Below are 23,189 nucleotides of genomic sequence, written 5' to 3' on the forward strand. Positions count from 1 at the left end.
CTATTAGCAGACAATGTCATGGACAGGCCAGGTGTCACACCAGGTAAATGCCATAGCATAATTATCCTTACTGCCACACCAGCAGCACATCGGGTCCTGCTGTCTATTGCAGAGTATAAAAGCGCAATGTGTGGCTGCAGGTCAGCAAGCTGCTGGCCTTAAAGTGCTACGGATGATTTTCATCCACAGTTTGGCTCTGCTCATTAATGACAGCTTTAAGGGGCTCAATCGGACACCAATAATTGTTGTGTGCATCTTCCATGACATTGGAATTCCATGTACTGCATGTGTTGCGGCAGGGGTTTACATTATAACTCTCCGGGGCCATATTCGTTGTTGGCGAGAAGTAGGGAGATGAGAAATGGTTAGATTAACATGGCTGAACAAAGGCCTGCACCTTTGGCAATGATATGCATAAGACTTATCATGCAGTTTCTCAATGTATCCACATGGCAATCAAAACTAGGAGTGGAGCAGACCGGCTGGTGACATGGATACGTATTATTTTCCAGAAGCTGCTAGGCACTTCCAGCAGTGGCAGCTGCTCTAGATCATCTCCAGCTATTACTCCATCCAGCATAATGGTCAGCTGTCATTCAGATCCTTAAATGGCAGGACAGGTGGATTTATCCACTGCTAGAGAGGGGTGGACAGAATGTAAAAGGAGAGCCAACAAGTCCAGAAATACTTCAAATACACATATTATTTAGTGGGGAGATAGTGTGGATATATCTTAGAGTTTCTAAGTGTTTAAGTGTTTTCAACCTTATCTAGTAAATCATGAACATTTGTTTGAAAAGGGACACCCCCTCTGCCTTTAGTGTGACCCAGCATTCCACCGAGCTGGACCAGTTCATTGAGATCTATATATAACACAGAGGAGGGACATCATACCAAAGAACCACAAAGAAGTTTAGCAACAGAAGGGAAAAGGGTGGCCTACTGAAGACAAGGATTCCATAGCACAAGGTATGTCATTCAATGTAGTATAGAATGGAATTAATCTAGAATTACTGTACACAATGAAAAGTTGCATTTTTTTTAACTCATCCAAGTTTCTATAGATTTGGTTTGCAAAGAACTTTGTTATCATTGTATGAAAAGATGCCTTTGTAGCAGTATTGTCAAGTTACAACCATTTGTAAAAACACTTGTTTATTTTTTTTGTTTCATTTTAATGAAATTACATATATTTTATATAGCATGTCTAGCATGTCTAGTGGAAAACATAACAGCATGATGTTTTTGTTTTATTTCTGGTGGCTTTCACATGGTGTATCTGACCATAATATATTATAAACGTAAAGAAAAGGGGGAAATAATGTGTTTTTTTCATATGTTGAAAATATTTCATATTTGTAGCAATCATAGGATAATATGTGGACACTGTTTGTATGTGACAACACCGAACCATATAGTGATTTTACATTGTGCATCGCATAGAGGACCTCGAAGGTATACCAGACATAACTGCATGCGGTCCAAAGTTTTGTCAGTGATAAGAAAATAAATATAAAAATGTATCTAATGATTTAATTCTCAAAAGTCTTACAGAGCTTGTTGTAAGTAATCAAACAAGTTTAATAACTTTTCTGCTTTATTCCACATATTTACAACTCCCCATGATCTAACAATACAGTATTTAATTGTGCATATGGTTGATTTTAATGCTTTTGTCTCTGATACATACAGTATACGGCAATTGCTTTGTCCATAATTTCTCTACTTTTCTCTGAATGTTTACATGTGAAGATGAGACCTCTGAGTATCCTGAAAGCTAATGTAACTTTACATGTTTTTTTTTTTTTATTGTTGATCCAATCAACTGTATCAACTTCCGCTAAAGACTCCAGTTTTAACCTGGAATACATGGTATTCAATCTCTTCTTTGGTACATTTAAGTTAGAATTTGCTTGATAACACGCCTGTCCTTTCTGTATGTAATCTTGTTATGGTATATACCAATTCTTATGTCCTATCTACCCTTTGTACAGCACTGCGGAATTTGATGGCGCTATATAAAACAATAAATAATACTAACAAAGGACACTTGCTACAGAAAAAGACAAAACCAATAGTAAATCATATAAAATATTTCTCCAGAATTACTTTAGATTCCATGGAACGTTATTAAAGCAGTAATCCACAGGCACTATATTAATCTATACATATATATATAGATATATAAATTGCCAACGGCTCCACGTGTCTACTATGAGTTAACCTGTTGATGGTGGAGTACAGGAATAGCCTGGTATATCAGTGCTGAATGGAGGAGGGGTACGCTCTGTGTGGTTTCAGCAGTGACAGGTGACAGTAACACATGGACCAGCAGCAGCTTGCTTTCCATAAATGGTCACCCGTCCATCAGCCCGACACATAAGCTACAGCTGTGGGAGCTCTATGTGTGTTGCAGGGTAACCACACCAGGCCTGGCTGATCTTAGCATTTTTATCTTATCTTCCCTAGACTAGAGGGTAAGATGTATGTTTTTTTAATGAGTGGATGGTAAATAACTGGAACAGCCAACCAGCAAAAGAAGTAGAAGTTAAGGGGAAATTCATGGAAGGAAATAAGATTATTTTGAATCTAAGACAAGACCAAGGACCAAGAACCTATTAAGGTTTGAGTCTTCACAGTAGAAATAATGGGCAGAATAGATGGGCCAAATGGTTCTCATCAGCTGTCAAGTTCTGTGTCTATGAAATGTGATGAATGCAAAGCTGATTGCAGTCTCACGATGGCTCAATAATGATCGGCAGGGTAAAGCAGCTACCTAATTTGGAGATATGGTAGCACCCTTATGTTTGATGGAGTTGTTAATACCTGCAGATGCAACATTTTGACATACCACTGGGTTTTTACAAACACTACACTGAGAGAGCTTTATTCCTATCCCTTGGATCCAGCTAACTATGTCAGTCTTTTGTAGATTAAAGAACACTTTCTATTGTTGAACTCAAAAATCTTACAAAATCAGAGCTCTTGTAAATAGTTCTTATACATCTACCCACTCTCTACTACTACTACTTATCCCTACTGCACTCAAAGTCTCTCAAAGTCTCTGTAGGACTACTGTACTTACTACATGGCTGCACTTTTTACATCTTCCATTAAGTACATTTGTTAGTATTACATAAATAAAATATACAAACATTTTATTTAAGCAGGAAGCTATATAGATTAATTCCTCTATGTACTTGCATGCAAAATAAAACATACAACTACAAGGTGAAACTCTGCTACCGTGAGCACCAAAGTGCATATGATGGCTGGAATGCATCTTTAAGTACATTAGGTGAATAACAGCCAACATGGACCTGACAAAGTTTAGAAATATGAAAATCAGTAAAGACATAACACCTTATCAACGGTTACAGCCATAGCTGGCTGAGCATCATCAAAGTCGGCGGCCGAAAGGGCAAAATACTTAACTGAAACTGCGGCTCCAAAGGCAGTTCAGGTTTTGCAGTGTATGGGGACCGGCTGGATATGCTTTATTCTGAGACCATAGAAACATATCATGTGACACAATGTATGCACCTTCGGCATTTGGCGGCCACTGGCCTTAAAGTGCCAGGGCTATGTAGTCGATCTCAGTCTGGCCGTGTTCTACAGTATGTAAAGAACTTAGTAGTGACTATAACTGAGCTATTTACCACAAATGTTTTACAGCAAGAATCGTGTCACGCTAAGTAACTCTATACTATGTGTTTAATGCATTTTATTTTTTAGATGGAAGACCCGAATCAACTAAAAGAAGAAGGAAACAAGTATTTCCAAGCAAATGATTATGATCAAGCGATTGATTCTTATACCAAAGCCATTAAACTTGTAAAAGATAAGAAGGTGTTGGCTGTTCTGTACCGTAATAGGTCAGCGTGTTATCTGAAAAAGGTAAGAAACACAAGCAGAATGTGATATTGTTATAGGTTGTTTTTGTCACTACAAAGTATTGGTTAAATGTCTGAAGTAGGGACATAAAATGATCACTAATACTAGGTTGGTACATAGTTACATAGCAGGTTTTTGACTGTTTTTCTCTCTTTTAAAACAGGAAAACTATGTACAGGCAGCAACAGATGCAACAAAAGGTAGGTGTTAAGATAAATATTAGATTCACAACTAAAGAGGCTCAGACCTCTAAAAGGGCCAAATGGTTCTTGTCTGCTGTCCGATTCTATGATCCTTAATTCAGAAAAGTCGTGACTCTTGGCTACAACATAACCGTGAAACTGCTCTGCGGAATTGTGTAAATGGCAGTGGTGAATGTCAGCTCGGTAGCCGTATGCTTGTTATGTGGCCGCTCCTAAATTTGAATCAGCACAGGGGTGTTGTTAGGGAATGGGGGTGTCATTGAACCCAGTCCAGGAAGGACAAGGGAAGAAATAGCCACTCAATGTACTAAGTTCTGTGGGTGTTTGGTCTGAGGTAAACCCGATGGCTGCCACCTCTTAAAGCCTGTCACCCTGGAAGAATACTCCATTGTCGGTCCTCCTCTGTTTGTCAGGGTCCACGAAGAAACCCACAACGCAGTGACTCACCTGAGTACCCGCGCTGACTGCGGGTACCAGCTCCCACACCGCTGCTCTCACTGCTCCTGCCACAGTGCCGGTCTCAAAGAGCGAGCGCGCATGCTCCCACCTTTCCTTATTCACTCCTGAATGGAGAGGGCGGGGAACACACACCACCGTCAGCACGTTCAGGGGGAAGGGCGACCTCTGGTGGTAGCTTTAAAAATGAGCACTGAGAATCATTCAGTGCTCAGTTATTGTGCTGTTAAGAGCTACATTGTTGTTCTCTCCTGAGCCCTGTTATTAACCCTTTGGCTTTTGATACCGACTACGCTGCTTTCTCCTACCCTGAACCTTTGGCTTGTTACCGACTACGCTGCTATCTCCTATCCTGAACCTTTGGCTTGTTACCGGCTACGCTATCAAACCTTTGGTTTGATCTGGACTTTGCTGGGTTTTCCTGCATATCGGGTTCCTCACCTTGATCCTGACATAATAACTGAGCCTGTCATGGAACCCGCAGGATTAGCTGACTCTATCGCTGCCCTTACACAGCAGTTGACCGGTTTTCAACAGACGCTCCAAGATATGCGGGCTGACCAACAGAATCTACGGCAACAGGTGCATCACCTGCAGTTACAACTGAGTGCACCTACCGAACAAGTTCCACCTACTCCTTCTACGTCAGCACCCCCAGTCGCTGAGGGCGCTACTGCCCTTGAACCCCAAATCCCATTACCGGAAAGGTTTTCAGGAGATCATAAGGCCTATCGTGTTTTCATTACGTCCTGTGAGATCCTGTTTCGCCTTAAACCCCGGACCTACCCTACCGACTACATCAAAGTACATACTGCTATAGCCTTGCTCTCTGGTGAACCTCAACTCTGGGCACACCATCTTTTACACAGTAATAGCCCGCTGTTGGACTCTTGGCATTCGTTCCGTGAAGCTCTGGATTCCCTCTATGAGGACCCCTTCAGAATGTCCTCTGCTGCTACTACTATACGTACCTTGAAACAAGGCCGGCGGCCAGTAGAGGAATACATCACAGAGTTTCGGCGTCTGGCCTTAGAGTCTAACTGGAACGAACCAGCACTCCATGACCAATTTCGCTGGGGTTTATCGGAGGCCATAAAGGATGAATTAGCCCGCACTTCTGTTCCGTCCTCTTTGGAGGAGTTTGTGCGCCTGGCCACACAAATTGATAGAAGGCTCCGGCAGAGGCGATCTGAGCGACAAGCCACGTCTCCTAGCTGGACACCTGTACGTACCCTTCCCAGGGCACTCTCTCCTCCTTCTACAGAGGAACCCATGCAGATCGGCATAATTCGAGGGCCACTCTCGGATGCGGAGAAAGAACGTCGCAGATCCCTGAACCTCTGTATGTACTGTGGTAGACCTGGCCATACCTACAAAGACTGTAGAACCCGTAACCGCTATACTCAGGGTAAGAAACCAACCACCCTGTTTCATGTTAATTCTGGAAGAAATCCTTGTCTATCACCTCACTTATCCATTTCCGTATCTTTGCAGTGGATTAAAGGGGAAATCCGTCTCCCAGCCATGATAGATTCCGGCGCCAGCGGAAACTTCATTGACGCCAAGACACTTCAGATTTTGAACATCCCTACACGTTACAAGAAAACTCCTGTCTCTATCCAACTAGTGGACGGAAGCCCTCTTAAGACCGGCCCTATTGTAAGGGAGACCATCCCTTTGACCCTCCAAATAGGGGTCGGCCATGTTGAGACCATCCAATTCGACGTTGTTCCTTCTCCGGTATCTCCTATTATCCTGGGCCTCCCATGGCTTAGGAAGCATAATCCTTGTATCAACTGGGAGTCTGGCGTGCTCCAATTTACTTCCACTCAGTGCACCATCCGTTGCATAAGGACTGAATCCATCTGCCACACACAAGTTATGCTTTTACAAGAAATTCCCCGTCCCTATTATCAATTCAAAGATGTCTTCGAGAAGAAAAGTGCCGATAAACTTCCCCCCTCCCGACCGTATGACTGTCCTATTGACCTTTTGCCAGGTGCGGCTATCCCCTTCGGCCGTATCTATCCCCTCTCAGAGCCAGAACTCATCACATTAAAAGAATATATAAAGGATAACCTGGCGAAAGGTTTTATACGTCCTTCCACTTCACCTGCGGGAGCCGGCATCTTCTTTGTACACAAGAAAGATGGGGGTTTACGTCCCTGTGTCGACTACCGGGAACTCAATAACATCACGGTGAAGAATCGCTACCCGTTACCCTTAATCTCGGAGTTACTAGAGCATGTGCGGTCTGCTAAAATCTTTACCAAGCTGGACCTCCGTGGGGCGTACAATCTGGTCCGAATACGGAAGGATGACGAGTGGAAAACGGCTTTTCGGTGTCGCTACGGACATTTTGAATATCTAGTGATGCCGTTTGGCCTATGCAATGCTCCAGCCACCTTCCAACACTTCGTAAATTATATTTTCCACGACATCCTAGATCATTTTGTAATAGTGTACTTAGATGACATATTGGTGTACTCTCCGTCACTAGAGGAGCATCGGAGGCATATGTGTCAAGTATTGTCTCGTTTAAGAAAGCACGGACTATATATTAAATTAGAAAAGTGTGTGTTCGAAGTGCAAAGAATTGAATTCCTCGGGTATATACTATCCCCAACCAGTATCGAGATGGACCCAAAGAAAGTTTCGGCAATTCTCAACTGGTCAGCTCCTACAGACCGTAAGGGTGTCCAACGATTTGTTGGTTTTGCTAATTTTTATCGTAAATTTATTCGTAATTTTTCCCACATAATACAACCTATTACCGCACTCTCATCAAAGAAACAAAGATTTAACTGGACCGAAGCAGCTCAGAAAGCCTTCGATCACCTAAAAAAAAAGTTTTCTTCCGCCCCCATACTCCAATTACCGGATTCTCAAAAACCCTATACACTGGAGGTTGACGCATCTGACACCGCCGTCGGTGCCATCCTTTCCCAGCGGCAGGACGTTGACAGCCAGTTGCACCCAGTAGCTTTCTTCTCAAGGACACTCACACCAGCCGAGAGAAACTATTGCATCGGTGAAAGGGAATTGTTGGCCATAAAGCTTGCACTGGAGGAGTGGCGACATCTCCTCGAAGGGGCCCTTCACCCTATTACGGTCTTCACAGATCATAAAAACCTAGAATATCTTCGATCCGCCAGACGTTTGCAACCACGGCTAGCCAGGTGGTCTTTATTTTTTACCCGATTTCCATTACATATTACCTACCGCCCGGGTTCTCGCAACACCAAGGCAGACTCCCTGTCCAGAATGCATGAACTTCCTGCAGCAGATCCGCCAGATCAGGATACCGTTCTATCCTCTAACCACTTTCTGGCTGTAACCCATTCCGTTTGGGATTCAGTACGCCAACATTCTAGTAGAACTAACCCACCTGAGATTCCCGGATTACGTCATGAACAGGGTTTTTATCGTTACAAAAACTTTATTTATGTTCCACCTGAGGATCGCTTACAAATTTTACAGTCATTTCACGACACTCCGGCTGCTGGTCACGGGGGCATCAAACAAACTCTCGACCTGATCCAGCGCTCCTTCTGGTGGCCTGAGATGAAAAAAGATGTAATATCCTTCGTGAACTCCTGTGGTACCTGTGCCCGCTCCAAAGAGATCCATCAAAAGACAGCTGGTCTCTTACAACCCCTTCCTATTCCTTCGGGACCCTGGACTGATATTACAGCAGATTTTATTACTGACTTACCGTCTTCCAATAATCAGACTACGATCATGGTTGTGGTCGACCGCTTTACGAAGATGGCGCACTTCCTTCCGTTTAACCATCTTCCTTCCGCCACCGAGACAGCCGCACTGTTCATACGTGAAATCTTCCGCCTCCACGGCTTACCCACGCGAATAGTTACGGATCGCGGCTCCCAATTCACCTCCCACTTTTGGAGGGCTTTCTGCGAACAGTTACACATTCAGCGGTCCCTATCTACGGCATTCCACCCACAGAGTAACGGCCAGACGGAACGCACAAATCAAACTCTGGAACAGTACCTTCGCTGCTTCACTTCCTATCTCCAAGATGATTGGAACCATTACCTACCTTTAGCCGAGTTTGCTTACAATAACCATACTCATCGCTCCATTAAGATGTCCCCCTTTTATGCCAATCATGGACGCCATCCTGCTATGCTTCCGGGTTCTCCCATTTCATGTGCTGTTCCTTCGGTTTCCGAACACGTTTGTAAACTCACCAGAACATTCGAAACCCTTCGCGAGACACTACAAAAGACTCAACAACAACACAAACGTTTTGCAGACCAACACCGTACTGAAGCCCCAATATATCATATGGGCGACATGGTCTGGCTATCAACCAAACACCTCCATCTCAATTGTCCTTCTAAGAAGTTGGGGCCAAGGTACATAGGACCTTTTCGTATCCGTCGCCTCATTTCCCCTTTGGTGGTGGAACTCGAATTGCCAGACACCATGTCTATTCACCCTGTTTTTCACGTATGTCTCCTAAAACCATGGAAGGAGAATCCCTTTCCTAACAGACGACCTGATCCTCCCGCTCCTGTCCTGATTGATGACATTGAAGAATATGAGGTGGAGGAGATTCTGGACTCACGACGACATTATGGTCGCCTCCAGTACCTGATCCGCTGGAAGGGATATGACCCCAATGAAGATTCATGGGAATCAGCTCACGAAGTCCATGCTCCCGATCTCATCTCTGCTTTCCATCGTCGTCATCCGAACCGCCCAGGACCTTCTAGAGTCGGAAGGCCTCCCCTCAGGGGGGGGTACTGTCAGGGTCCACGAAGAAACCCACAACGCAGTGACTCACCTGAGTACCCGCTGACTGCGGGTACCAGCTCCCACACCGCTGCTCTCACTGCTCCTGCCACAGTGCCGGTCTCAAAGAGCGAGCGCGCATGCTCCCACCTCTCCTTATTCACTCCTGAATGGAGAGGGCGGGGAACACACACCACCGTCAGCACGTTCAGGGGGAAGGGCGACCTCTGGTGGTAGCTTTAAAAATGAGCACTGAGAATCATTCAGTGCTCAGTTATTGTGCTGTTAAGAGCTACATTGTTGTTCTCTCCTGAGCCCTGTTATTAACCCTTTGGCTTTTGATACCGACTACGCTGCTTTCTCCTACCCTGAACCTTTGGCTTGTTACCGACTACGCTGCTATCTCCTATCCTGAACCTTTGGCTTGTTACCGGCTACGCTATCAAACCTTTGGTTTGATCTGGACTTTGCTGGGTTTTCCTGCATATCGGGTTCCTCACCTTGATCCTGACACTGTTTCAGGCTTCCCAGGCAGCTGCCTTACACGTCGGTTGCTAAGACCGTCCCTGAGTCTAAAGTTAGTATGTCAGTCAGGTGTGCACGTGTTTCCACAAGGCTTCAGTGGCTTGTCTCAGCTGTTTTACGCAGTGTTAGGCAAGACAGCTGAGAGGCAGACCTGGAAAGTAAATCTTGGGTCCCCATTCAGGACAGTCTTGCTAAAAGCAGGATACCAAGGAGCTATGTTTGTTGTAAGAGACACAAACAAAACCAGTACATCCAATTTTATTTGGAAAAAAACAGCTACTTTACACAATAAATGTGGTGTTATAATAAATCAACTATTTTCTTTGTATGCCATCTAGTGACTGTTATCGTGATATATCCATATGAACATTAGTATAGGCAGCATTGATAATATCTGAAGGACTATCTTTGGTCACAGAAGACTAGTGACAGATCATACGTCAACGAGTTTATTACATATTTCAGTTGTAGATTTCATGAAGCCCTTATTTTAATTGTTTTTGTTTGATACCAGCTATTGATCTAGATGGGTCAGATATCAAAGCCTTGTACAGGCGTTGTCAGGCATTAGAGAAACTTGGAAAGCTGGACCAAGCCTTTAAGGATGTTCAGAGGTGTGCAACCCTGGAGCCAAAAAATCAGACATTCAGAGAAACTCTGCACAGACTGGGCACCGACATCCAGGAGAAGGTAATTTTTTGCAATTTAAAAAAAAAAAAAAAAGACTATTTTAAGGAAATTGAGCACCACTAACTTTTAAGTTTCAACCACGACCAATTCTCTTTCACCTCTAGGCTTCTTTACTTAACACAGGGGTTTGACTATAATGCATAACCTATCAATAATCATTTCTGTGTATTCTAAATCTGTTGCATTTTTCCAGACAAAGATTATTTTACTTTGAGCACCACAAAGATTCAAGAATCAGCCATGTCCAATTCATGCGTTGCACTAGCAACAAAAACTACTTTACACTCTCCCACTTATAGAATGAAAAACAAAATGGCTCCACAGGCTGCAGCTTGGTGGTTCCATCTATCTTCTTTTATGAGTCTTTCTTGTTTTAAGTTAAAAGAGAGATGTTTCCGGATCCCATTACAGCTCTGCGTCTGTGAATTCGTTATCCCTACATAAACATTTTTTGTGGATCCATGGATTTTAAGATGTCCAGTGTGTAAGCCACCATATTGCTTTGTTGAAGCCTTTACCAGCATTCCATTTCGCCTTTTATCCTCCCTGACAAACTGCTCTCATATATTAACTATTCGTATCAGTCCCTAAATTTACTAATGATGTGGATTTGAATGCTTTATTGAAATAGCAGGCTACATTAGGGGAATAAGGTTTACACAAGGGCAGCTTTAATATATATATTATACAGTAGAGAGAAAGACCATCTGAAAATAGTCACAACTCTTATCTTGGTTTTTTTGCTCTCCTTAAAGCTCCGTGTTCAGTTCTCTACTGACTCCCGGGCTCAAAAGATGTTTGAGATACTTCTGGACCCCAACAGTGAAAAAGAAAAACGAGAAAAGGTATAAACGTAATAGGTGTTCTGAAACTTCATGAGTGCAGATGTAGGGACAGAATGCCAATTAATCATCGTGGATGGCAAACTGAACCAAAATTCTACTTGATCATAATATACAGTGCTGTATAGAGTACATTGACATTAACATGGCTGTATGTCATTTTGTTCCTATAAACTTCTTTTGTCTGTAGGCCTGGAGACTGCCATTGTTCCCAATCATGTGATATTTTGTGTGACCTTCCCTGCTTAAACACCACACTAAGCTTATTCTTTATGGTATTCCTAATGAAGTCAGTTCCTCCATAGACTTTTATTAGCCAGATTGGTTGGATGATTAAGAGCCAATCTGTTGTTTACCGCAGGCAGCGTGATAAGGAGTCAGGGTGTTTGTCTAGTAGATTGGGCTGAGATAACAGAGCTAAAACACTTCCAAATGGCTAACATTCTATTATGCAAAAAGGGAAACCTTTCAAATGAAAAAATCTGATACTAGTTATAAAACATTTGATGGGAGTTCCCCTTTAATGTGGACCCAATATACAAATGTAATACACTCTAGATGATCTAATAATTATAAAGTTCTGCATAATTTAAAATAAATGTCAAATTATGTGCCAAAATATATAGTCGCTGTCTTTTTCATTTGTAATATGTTCATCCTGTTTCTTTTTGTTACCCTACGCAAGGCTGCCAACAACCTGATAGTCCTGGGCAGGGAGGATGCAGGTGCCGAGAGAATTTTTCAGAACAACGGTGTGAACCTGCTCCTGCAGCTGGTAGAAACCAAAGACCCGGAATTGATTTTATCGGCAGTGAGGACACTTTCTGGAATGTGTACCGGACACAGGGCAAGGGTAAGTCATTTTATGTGAGCCTAAATGTGTCATAGTGTAATAATGTTTGTAGTAAATATACATTTATGGCACACTTGTTTTACTCTATATCGGCCTTTGTCTTTGATGCTGGTGCACAGAAACTGGCAAACTAGTAAAGACTACAAATACAGGCTACTACAAACCTAAGGTAAGGAAAATTCTGCTAGAAAGTATCTAGGGAATTGCAATGGACTTTGTAATCTAAATGTCTGTGACTAAAAGGTCTACTTTAATCTCCAAACTGTCACCAAACTGTCTGCAACTGATTGAATGAATATTTTGAAAACGTAATTGTTGGTATGTGTAAATACTTTACATTTTGAACACTTTTTTTTTGTTCTTCTTTCTGGTGAAGGCAACAGCCATCTTACACCTTGTAGGCTTTAAACGAATCTGCAGTATCATGGCTGTGGACAATGAGGAGATTTCTTTAGCAACGTGCAATTTGGTGCAGAACATTGTGGACTCCTTAACCGGAGAGGACAAGAAAGTCCATGGGAAGGATGAAGCTGTGGTATTAGGTAAGACAAGACAAGGTCCAATGTGATTTGTTCATAAGACAGATCATTGAAGTATATATACATAGTCTGTATATTGCTTTGATTTCATATTTTATATTGGATTAAATGAACTGTATATTCATAGTCTGTGCCATGCTACCATGAGAAGTAGAATATGCCTAGTTAGCCTTCTAACGGTAGCAGTAAAGGATTATGTTTCGGATAAGAGTAAAGTTACGTATGTTAAATTAACAAACTGGCTGCTCTTGATTCTCACAACCATTGGTCTTTTGAACAATGTATCTAAATGCATTTGGCAACTTAAATATGTACAGCTCGAAAAGCAAAAGGAGACAGGATAAAACCATAAGGGTTAAAGGTTAATTATTTAATAAAGTGGGATGGCAGAACTAGAATGGATTTGATTAGAGGGTGGAAGGCTATGGGAAAGTGTTAGAAAATTCTATTGTACCAAAAGGATAGTAGATACCTGGAATAGGCATCCAGTGGAAGGAATAAACACAGTAGAGTGATTCAAGAAAGCTTGAGATGTGCATCAAGTTATCCTGTAGAAACAATAGGATTTATTTTTTTTTAAAAGTGGGTAGACAAAATGGGCCAAATGGTTCTTTTGTATTGTCACTTTCTAAAAATATGGTGTTATCAATAACAAGCATTTCAGTACAAATGATCAAGAGTCAATCTCAACAAATAATCAAATATTTCAATGATCAAAAGTGTGCAAAATTGCTGAGTTTTGCATGATTAAAAAAAAAGAAATGGAAAGATCGCAGACTTGTGGGGTGATTCAAGGACAGACCATTGCACCATGTTATTGGTAGAAAACAAGTAGATGAATCAATATGATAAATAATAAAGTAGAAATGTTAGGAAAATTTCCAAGCAAAAAAAACCATGAAATGCTAAAAAAAAGATTTGACAGCAACCTTAATGTTATTTGAATCATCTTGCAGATCACCACAACTTTGTTATTTGTATTCTCATGTATTTTAATCTAACTAGGAATTTGTGAGAACAAGATTTAGATACCCAGATAAGCATTAGCGACTTATCCTACTACAGACTTCCTTATTTACGTGTGAACAACAAGATGCATGTAGACAATGTCTTCATTAGAATGCTCTCCTTCTACAGACAGTAAAAAAGATCTGAGGATGATCACCACCGATTTGTTGGATATGCTTGGAAGTAAGAATGTGTCAGGGCATGGAAGAGATCAAGCCTTGAACCTACTCAATAAGAACATCCCTCGCAGTGATCTCTCAATTAAAGATAATTCCAAGACACTTTTTGTGGTGGACACAGGTAAGACTTGGCACCAAATTTGTTGGGAACTGAGATGTGTCAAGTGTATGCTGATAGAAATAAATGCACTCAAGATCAAATTCTGAAAAATCTTAACATTTGTTGTTTGGTCCAAACATTAATCTAAAAGAAATACAAAAATGTAAATATTGTAAATACAATATTTTCACATTCAATAAGAAAACTTTATAGAGGTGAAAGCAACATTGCTAAACCATATTCAACTTATTAGTTATTTTGTACTTTTTATTAATAACAGATTTTTCTCTCTGTGGAATTATATATGATTCTTTATCTAAGGATGGCCTACCATCACAACCATATTAAATTCAATCCACTTTTGTATGGATCTATCCCACCTGAAAAACCTTTGTATGTTTAGATTACTTATTTAATTTAATGGTTGCCACTGTCCATATAATGCTTCATATATAATGTCATTTTCAACATGTGCATTTTAAACAATAAAATCCCCAAAACTCTACCCCTTTATTTTTTTCTACTAGGTTTGAAAAAGATTCTAAAAGTTTTAGGACAGATACCGGAATTACCCAATTGTTTGCCTCTGACTGTAAACACACGAATAAATGCCTCTGTTCTTATAAATAAGCTGTACGATGATCTGAGGTTTGACCCAGAGAGAGACAACTTCAGAATTCTCTGTGAGGAGTATATAACGTAAGTTCCAACGGTCACATACAGAAAACTGACATATATAAGAATTGAAATATTGTAATTGAAGTGTTTAATTTCCTAAATATTTGTTTTTAACCTTTCTTACAGTGGAAACTTTGACCCCAAAAATATGGAGAAGAACCTGCATGCCATCCAGACTTTATCAGGAATCTTGCAGGGCCCCTTTGATCTTGGCAACAAGCTCCTTGGTTTGCAGGGGGTGTTAGAAATGATGGTAGCACTTACCGGATCAGATAATGAGATAGACCAGTTGATTGCTGTGGAAGCCATAATTCATGCTTCCACCAAGCTCAGCCGTGCTACCTTCATCATCACCAATGGAGTATCCATGCTTAAGGAGATCTACAAGAAGACAAAGAATGAAAAGATAAAAATACGTGCTCTGGTGGTGAGTAGTTGTTTGTAGAAATATATTTCTGGAACATATATTCACTCAAAATAAGAAGGAGATTGGTTAAAGGGATACCACTTGAAAATCCAAGGACAGCTATTGACCATAAAGTGATTATGTTGTGTAGAATGAAGACAATAAAAAGGACTTCTTATGAAAAATGCATTATTGAGTGTTGCGTTTGTCTGTCTAAATGCAAAAAGAAACATTTAAGTTGCCTAAGTGATACTCAGCCGACGCGGCCCCCCTCAGGAAGTAACAAGTAGGGTCTTCCAAATTTCTTGCCATGTATCAATATGTGGATTGACTCTAATACAGGGTAAGGGTGAAGGGATCTGATTATGTAATGCCCCCTCACCCAAGTTTCTGGTTACAAGGAGTGATGAGAAAGCTGGAAAAATACATCCATAGATTCCTTTAGGTAGTTTAAAACGTGTCTGCTTTTCCTGTTTATCTTCAGTAAAAATGATTAGGGTTGGAAATAATATGATGCATCATTTGTGTTGCAGGGTCTCTGCAAACTAGGATCTGCTGGTGGTACAGACTATGCGTTACGACAGTTTGCAGAAGGATCTACCGATAAACTAGCCAAACAATGTAGAAAGTAAGTTTGAACACAAATTTGAACACTTGCATTATTCATAACTGACAACAGTCATAACATAAAAAAATGCAGTGAAAACACCCAATAGTGGTGAACTTAAAGAAAAGGCTTGCAGATATGTCCAAAAATACTATGCCTACCCAGGGACACAGGAGAACAAGTAATAATAATAATAAATATATATATATATATATATATATATATATATATAGTGCGTAAATACAGTACATAAAATATATATAAAATAAAAATAACCAATAGTTATAAACTCACAAATATCGCCCAATACGTTTTCATGGCACTGTTGTGTCATCTTGCGCAGGGTTATCTGTTTTTTTTTTGTTTGTCTGCAGTAGATTGTTACCCTGGCTATAGGATTTCACATTATTTTTGGTCACCCCATTTTCTTTAATTTATTAATGTAATAAGTGGCAAGATGTATTTATGCCTTTTTTCCCCCCAAGGTGGCTGTGTAACCCAAGCATTGACATACAGACCAGGAAGTGGGCGGTGGAAGGTCTGGCTTATTTGACGTTAGATGCTGACGTGAAGGATGACTTTGTGGAAGATGAGCAAGCCATGCAGGCCATGTTTGAACTATCTAAGGTCAGATAGAACATGCAATTAAAAAAACAACACTTGTATTTTAAAGAAAAATATGTATAGTTTAATAATTTAATATGTTAATTTAAGATATTAATCTTGAGATAAAAATTTGCAGTGTTCCCTGAAATGACCCTTTTGTAATGTGTGCAATTACAGTGTTCTAACAATTACATGTTTATATATATATATATATATATATATATAATATATGCATCTATATTTTATATAGTAAAAATGCAAGCAGGACAGTACTGCAAAATGTACCAGCTTATTCACTATTTGCAGGCGATTGACCTGAAATGGATGTGCAAGTAGTGATCCTCTCAGGTGTTGTGCAGTCGAGGGGTAGCTGCTTTGGGTTCAGGTTGGCCCAAGACATTCTGCTGCCCCCCACATAGATTAAAAAAATAAAATAGAATAAAATTGTCCGCCTGAAAGTCATGCACAAATTTAAATCTAACAGTATTTTTTAGCTCATCCCTCCTTTTTCTTTATCTCTCGTTTTTTCTCCCTATCGCTCCACTTTCTCATTATCTATCCCCTTCTCTTTAGCTCATCTGTCCTTTTTTTCTTTATATCTCTCTCTCGCTCTCTCCTTCTCTCTCTCCCGCTCTTTCTCGCTCTCTCTCTCCTGCTACTTTTTCTGGCAATCACCTTTCATAAGACCTCTGTTTCAGTGCGTTGAGTATCCCAGCTTCAATAGCCAGCACGCTTCGCAAGGTATGAATAGACCTCGCTCTCATTTTTTGCATGTTCCTCTTTCAGACAAGTGATAAAACAATCCTTTACTCTGTGGCCACAACCCTGGTTAACTGCACAAACAGTTATGATGTGAAGGAGGTCATACCTGAACTGGTACAACTGGCAAAGTTCTCCAAACAGCATGTACCCGAGCAGCATCCAAAGGTAAGATAACATACAGCTCAGGAACAACTTATGGGAAAAGGAGAGCTGCAAATGATGATGGAACACAAGAGATTACTTATAAAACGAAGTGTCCTTCTTAATATCTAGATTGTTTTCTTAGATGTCCCTCTTTTCTAGGAGTTCTGAAAGTTTTTTTGGGTTTAACATTCTTAGAATTATTCTTTGTTCTACATTCAGTAACAGTAGTGTTTATAGGAATAGCAGAAAGTGTAAATTAGACTAGCTTCTTATTCAACAGCTTCCTATAGGTCACAACATCACAAAAAAAACCTTGGTAAAGCTTTGTCCACAAGCTACATCCACAAAAACAAGTGTCCATCTGTGGCTATTTAAAATGTATGGTGGCATACATTTTCCAAAAAAAATAATAATAATTTACCTGATGTGTAACTAAGACTAAGCAAACGTCTAAGGGCCACGTCCCATAGACCCATTGTACCATATCGTTGTTTGCATTTGTATATTTATTGGTTGGTGTTGGCTTTCTTAGGATAAGAAGGATTTCGTATTAAAACGCGTCAAGAGGCTACTAAAGGCTAATGTTATCTCTGCTCTTGCGTGCATGGTGAAAGTGGACAGTGCCATCCTTACAGATCAAACCAAGGAGCAGTTAGCCAGGTAAGACTAAATCCAACATTATTTGGCTAAACCATCCTTTTTAAACATATGAAAGACTGCTATTTTGATATGTTGTATTACACAAGTACAGGGCTCAAAATGCTACCACTTTTAGATCAGTTTCTTTGGTCTTAATTTGTTGACCTTAAGTGGCATCAAAAGGAAGCATCTAGCTGTGAATAGAGACAGAACTAGCTGGAAATGGAGGGGTAAGATAGTAAAACAGTGGTTGTTCCAAGAGAGGAATAAAAAATAAAATTAGCCTGCACATACAGTAATCACTGTGGAACAAGTCCTGAAAAATGTCTGCCACATTAATACGGACATTCCTCCTTATCGGTGGTGGTAACACTTTGTTACTCTCCCTCCCTTGTGTTCTGAAATAGTACCATGCAGATGCTGACGGACCAGTAAGTCAGTTTTACCTTACACATTAATTTTTTTTAAAGGGTCTTCCTAGCATTGTGTGAGGATCCCAAGGACCGAGGCATCATTGTTGCTCAAGGAGGAGGAAAGGTAAAGTTTATCCCAATTAGCCAATGTGGAGCAACTGCACAGCCTTTTAGTGTTCTTTCACAAAAGGACCTTCCAGTACTTATATATGAACCTATGTTTTGTTTCGGCAGGCCATGATCCCATTGGCTCTGGAAGGCACAGAAGTAGGAAAGACAAAAGCTGCTCATGGTTTGGCTAAGATTGCAGCAGTATCAAACCCGGACATTGCATTCCCTGGAGAAAGAGTAAGCACATGGGAGAATTTGCAGTCAGGTCTTTAATGTCTTACCTGAGATTGTGACCCATTTATACAGTGCTTTTGAAGAGAGATGACTTGCCAATAGATTATGTTGGGTTATTCTGCTCCAGTGGGTTAAGAAAAAAAAAATGTAACATGCTATGGATTCAATTTTAACCCTTTAAGAAGCTTGTATTAGTTATATGTATTAGTTTCAAGCTCTAGGGTTCATCCTGTTATTGTACTAACGTTTTACATATGTGCCTCATGTGAATGTCCTACAGGTTTATGAAGTTGTACGGCCTCTAGTCAGTCTCCTGAGCACAGATAAAGATGGCATGCAGAACTTTGAAGCCCTTCTAGGTCTGACCAACCTAGCTGGGAGGAGTGACAAGTTGAGGTTTGTATCAAATCCACATTAAAATGTTTTATTCTTATACGCAAGGATTTATTTACTGGCAGGAGAGTTGTGGTTTTTAATATTACTTACTTTAATATTCAATAGGGAAGGCAGGTAACGCCAGTAAGACAAACAGGTCCTGTATAATGTATTCAGTGTATGAATAAATCTCATTGATTTAGCTAAGCATTATAGAAGGCCAAACAAACTCATCCTGCAGCAAAAGCTCCCTGGGGTTCAGTCAGGAGATGAAACCACAACTCTCCTGTCAACTCTCCCCTTAGTGAATAAATCCCTTTATCTTTTGCAGGCATCATGCACTTGTGATACGTTTATATGTAACCCCTAAAATGTTTTATATCACTCCAACATTCATGCCAAGCACTAGTAAATAAACCAGCCTGCCAAAATATATTAAGGAAGCATTATGAAATGTCAAGCCTGCAGGGACTGGTCTTTAAGAATAATTAATACAGTTTAATGAGATTTGAGTCAAGTGAAAACAGTTAAAAATGTCAGATATTAAGGTCAGATTCATTACCTGTATATGCCATCTCTTATGTTTCCTTAATTTTGTAATGCTTTCTAACTGGGGCAGAAATTGGATCAGAATGAACGTGTTCATATTTAGCTTCATTACAAACTGGTTAGAAGTTATGCAAACCAAAAGTGAACATGTGCAAAGAGAGTGTGAACACAAATATTAAACGTAACAAATGTAAATACTTCCTTGGTAAACCGCTGCCTCCCACTGAAGCACTTCTCCCAAATGCCAAAATCAGCGAAAAACCAGCCAAAACCAGCGAAAAAGAAAACCGAAAAGGGGATGGCCAAGGGACACCAAGACAACGTGAAACCTTTCGGTTTTGTTATTACCACTATGCAGTAGGGTGCATGACATAGCTGACAGGCATGATGAGGTCTAGTGTATCGTTTAAGGACATTCTCATACAGATATGTAAGTAACACAAGGGCAGAATATACATAATTGATCATGACGTAGTTAACTGCTTTGTGTGCCCACTATGTAGGAGGTGAGAGTAGGTTCTCACCCTATTGAGAGTGTGCCTTGACGTGGCGGGTGAGCTTAATTATGCTTTGGCCAATTCATATAACCAAAACCTCTCATTTATATTATGTTTATATATTTGTTGCCAACTTTATTAGGGTGAGAAGCGCAGACAGTATTTTGTTTTTTGTATACATTGTACAGCCAACACACTGTATTTGCAGCATGCTCACACTGTTTGGTAGGCCTCATATTATACATTTGTATTATTTGAGCCTGAGACTAGCTTAGCGCACCGACATTTTTTCTTTCCCCATATGTCATGCTCTGCCCACATTACTGAAGCAAGATTGGAGTAAATGTGTTTTAGTTTTTTTATTGAGTCTCTATTACCAACATGGTAATGTAAATGTTTGCAAAAGAGTGATATTCAATAAAATCAAATGCTTGGTGGGGGTTATAATGATATTGATTGTGGTCGATATATATATTAAGGCATTTAAATATTTTTTTCTCAAAGGCAGAAAATTATAAAGGAGAAGGCCCTTCCTGATATCGAGAACTACATGTTTGAGAATCAAGAGCAGATTCGGCAAGCTGCCACTGAATGCATGTGCAACTTGGCTGTGAACAAAGAGGTGAGTGTGGAGTAAGGAAAGGGGACAAAGGGTTTTTATGGAAGGAAGACCTACGCGGTAGAAAGAAACAAAGCTCAAAAGCAATGTTAAAATGGCTGTTTTGTCTCTAAAACAATGCACACAGAGCCATATTTGTGCTCATTTTTAGAATTTCAATGCATCCTTTCTCTGAATATACACCATAAACTACAGCTAGATAGATTAGATCTATTATCTGAGCTATTACTCAAAAAATAACAATCCTGAAGTCACATATGGACGTACATCTATGTCCTAAAAAGGTCTGCTTAAAAGCCCTTTAGGACGTACAGGTACGTCTTGACTTTCTTGCAGCAGCAGGGACACTTCCTTGCCACTACATGAAAGATCAGGCTGTCTTTTGACCGCCTGGACCCCCTGCTGTCTGCAGAAGCCAGCATAGCTTGTAGAAAAAAAGTTTTCATTTATTTAGAAAAAAATCAGTTCAAATAATAAAATAAATAAATAGAAAAAATAAAGTGAGCTAAGTGATATCATTGTGACATCACTGGCAAAGATGACATGTTCCAGAGGTCCCCAGTGGGATCTCTATCTATAGTGTACTAATAGTGCAAAATAAATAATAAATAAAAAAACAATAAAAAAAGTTACATAACATTGCCCTAGCTCTACATTTAAAAAGTATAACCCCCTGCCCCCATTCCCTACCCCCGAACCTGTTAAGTCAGTATAAAAAAATGGATGTGGCCCATCCCAGCATAAAAACAATATGTAAGTGGGTTATGTCTGTAATCAGGGGATGTTGCCAAACATAAATTAGGTTATTGTTCAACAGGGGCACCTAAAGCATAGAAGAAATTCTAAGAAAATTTCAAAAAAAAATTAGTTTCATTTTTTTTAAAGGTTGTCTTTAACATACTAGCACTCACAATTACATTTTTTTCATGTGTCCATGACTTTAAATGAAAGCCTTATTTGTTCTGAAAAAAAGATGTGTAATTTGTGTGGGCACATCAAACATAGAAAATGAAAATCTTAATTAAACCTAAATTTGGCAAAATAGCTTCTAGACTTGAGGTACCAAAAATACCGGGACTGAAGGGGTTAAATTTGACAGGATCTCCCTTATAGTAAACCTGTGCAGTTTCAGATCATGCAAAACATTTAACAATACTGTCCTTTAGCATGGTTTCCATTTATTTCCATTTACTGGTCTGAGTCTTCACTACTACCCTACGTTTGCCAACTTCCAGTCTGCTGGAACTTCTCCTGCCAAAAGTGACTGGTTAAATAAGTATGCCAATGCTTTTCCCAGGATACTTCAAAGCACTTTTAATAACTTTGGGTGTATCCCATAATTAATAATGCTTTATCATTCAGGTTCAAGAGAGGTTCGTGGCAGAAGGGAATGATCGTCTAAAACTAGTGGTTTTGTTATGTGGGGAAGATGAAGAATTGAAGCTCCAGAGAGCAGCAGCAGGAGCCCTGGCGATTCTGACATCCTCTCAAAAGAAACTATGCCAGAAGATGCCAGAAGTGGTAAGTACCTAACAATGAATCTGACCATCACATTCCTCACAGCAAAACAATAAGTGATAACGCATATGTAAGAATTCTGACATTTGACTGAATAAGGGAAAAGTATTTTGTACCATCATTTAATGTGAACTCCAATTGTGTGATTAAATTCACTCAAGGGTAAAATGCTTACCTACAAATTGTAGGAACAGGAGATTCTGTGTAACATCCTACAAGATATTGATATTTCAAATGAAGGTTAGATTGTACAAGATGCAGTCATGAATTTATGTGTGGCTTTCTGCTTCCAGACAACCCAATGGCTGGAGATCTTGCAAAGACTTTGCCTAAATGAAGACATACAGGTCCAGCATCGGGGAATTGTGATCGCCAATAATCTTATCTGTGCCGATAAGGAACTGGCAAAGAAGCTGGTGGAGTCAGAAATGCTGGAGATCCTAACAGTCATTGGCAAGCAGGAGGATGATCCCAGCAAGCAGGAAATTATCAACGTGGCCAGAGAAGCTCTTGTAAAGTGCCTAGATTATGGTCTGATAAAGCCCTTTTCTTGAGTCGTTTTACCCATTTAAGATATGTCTGCCATATTCATATCGTATGTATGTGACAAATAGTTTGTATGTCACCATTGTGTGCTCTTGCATAACGTCTTGCAGTGGGGGATGGATATGTCATTCACACCTTGAATGATACATTGTAAACATACCAAAGATATCTTTTACCAGAAGATCCATTATTTATTTTCTATGACTGTAAAGGTTTTCTAAGTGTGATCGCAAGTCTATGTTTCAATTCTTGGCACGTATCCTTAAACACGTAATGTTCTAATTCTGGAATTTGATGCATGGTTTCTGCCACACAGATTATGACTTTTTACAATGAATGGAAAACATTGAAATTGCTGGTGTGTGTTTTTTTAATGTTTTCAATAATATTATAACATCATAGCGTGACATCATAGAGTGACAATGTGATTAGGTT

At 40.1% G+C, this 23,189-nt stretch overlaps 1 protein-coding gene across 1 annotated transcript; it reads left to right on the forward strand.

Annotated features, from left to right (window-relative positions):
• The first annotated feature begins 3,735 nt into the window (after positions 1–3,735).
• Positions 3,736–22,762, forward strand: LOC149301025 (protein unc-45 homolog B). Its single transcript, XM_089484562.1, has 19 exons — positions 3,736–3,897; positions 4,058–4,094; positions 10,354–10,529; positions 11,285–11,374; positions 12,057–12,224; positions 12,601–12,766; positions 13,901–14,071; positions 14,578–14,749; positions 14,855–15,155; positions 15,668–15,762; positions 16,227–16,368; positions 17,134–17,274; positions 17,786–17,913; positions 18,363–18,429; positions 18,540–18,653; positions 18,931–19,046; positions 20,576–20,693; positions 22,053–22,211; positions 22,502–22,762. Exons 1-19 carry the CDS (start codon positions 3,736–3,738, stop codon positions 22,760–22,762), a joined length of 2,784 nt encoding a protein of 927 aa, XP_089340688.1.
• The last annotated feature ends 427 nt before the right edge of the window (positions 22,763–23,189 follow it).

Source organism: Sceloporus occidentalis, unplaced genomic scaffold (genome assembly GCF_023333645.1).
Source record: "Sceloporus occidentalis isolate IW3139 unplaced genomic scaffold, rSceOcc1.0.p SCAF_22, whole genome shotgun sequence".
Classification (NCBI taxonomy): Eukaryota; Metazoa; Chordata; class Lepidosauria; order Squamata; family Phrynosomatidae; genus Sceloporus; species Sceloporus occidentalis.

Bases quoted from the DNA above. Each gene is read 5' to 3' on its own strand.
- LOC149301025 (XM_089484562.1), top strand. From the start codon at position 3,736: ATGGAAGACCCGAATCAACTAAAAGAAGAAGGAAACAAGTATTTCCAA. The intron at 11,375-12,056 runs GTATAAACGTAA...ACCCTACGCAAG, and splicing joins AAAAAGAAAAACGAGAAAAG to GCTGCCAACAACCTGATAGT. The intron at 14,072-14,577 runs GTAAGACTTGGC...TTTTTCTACTAG, and splicing joins ACTTTTTGTGGTGGACACAG to GTTTGAAAAAGATTCTAAAA.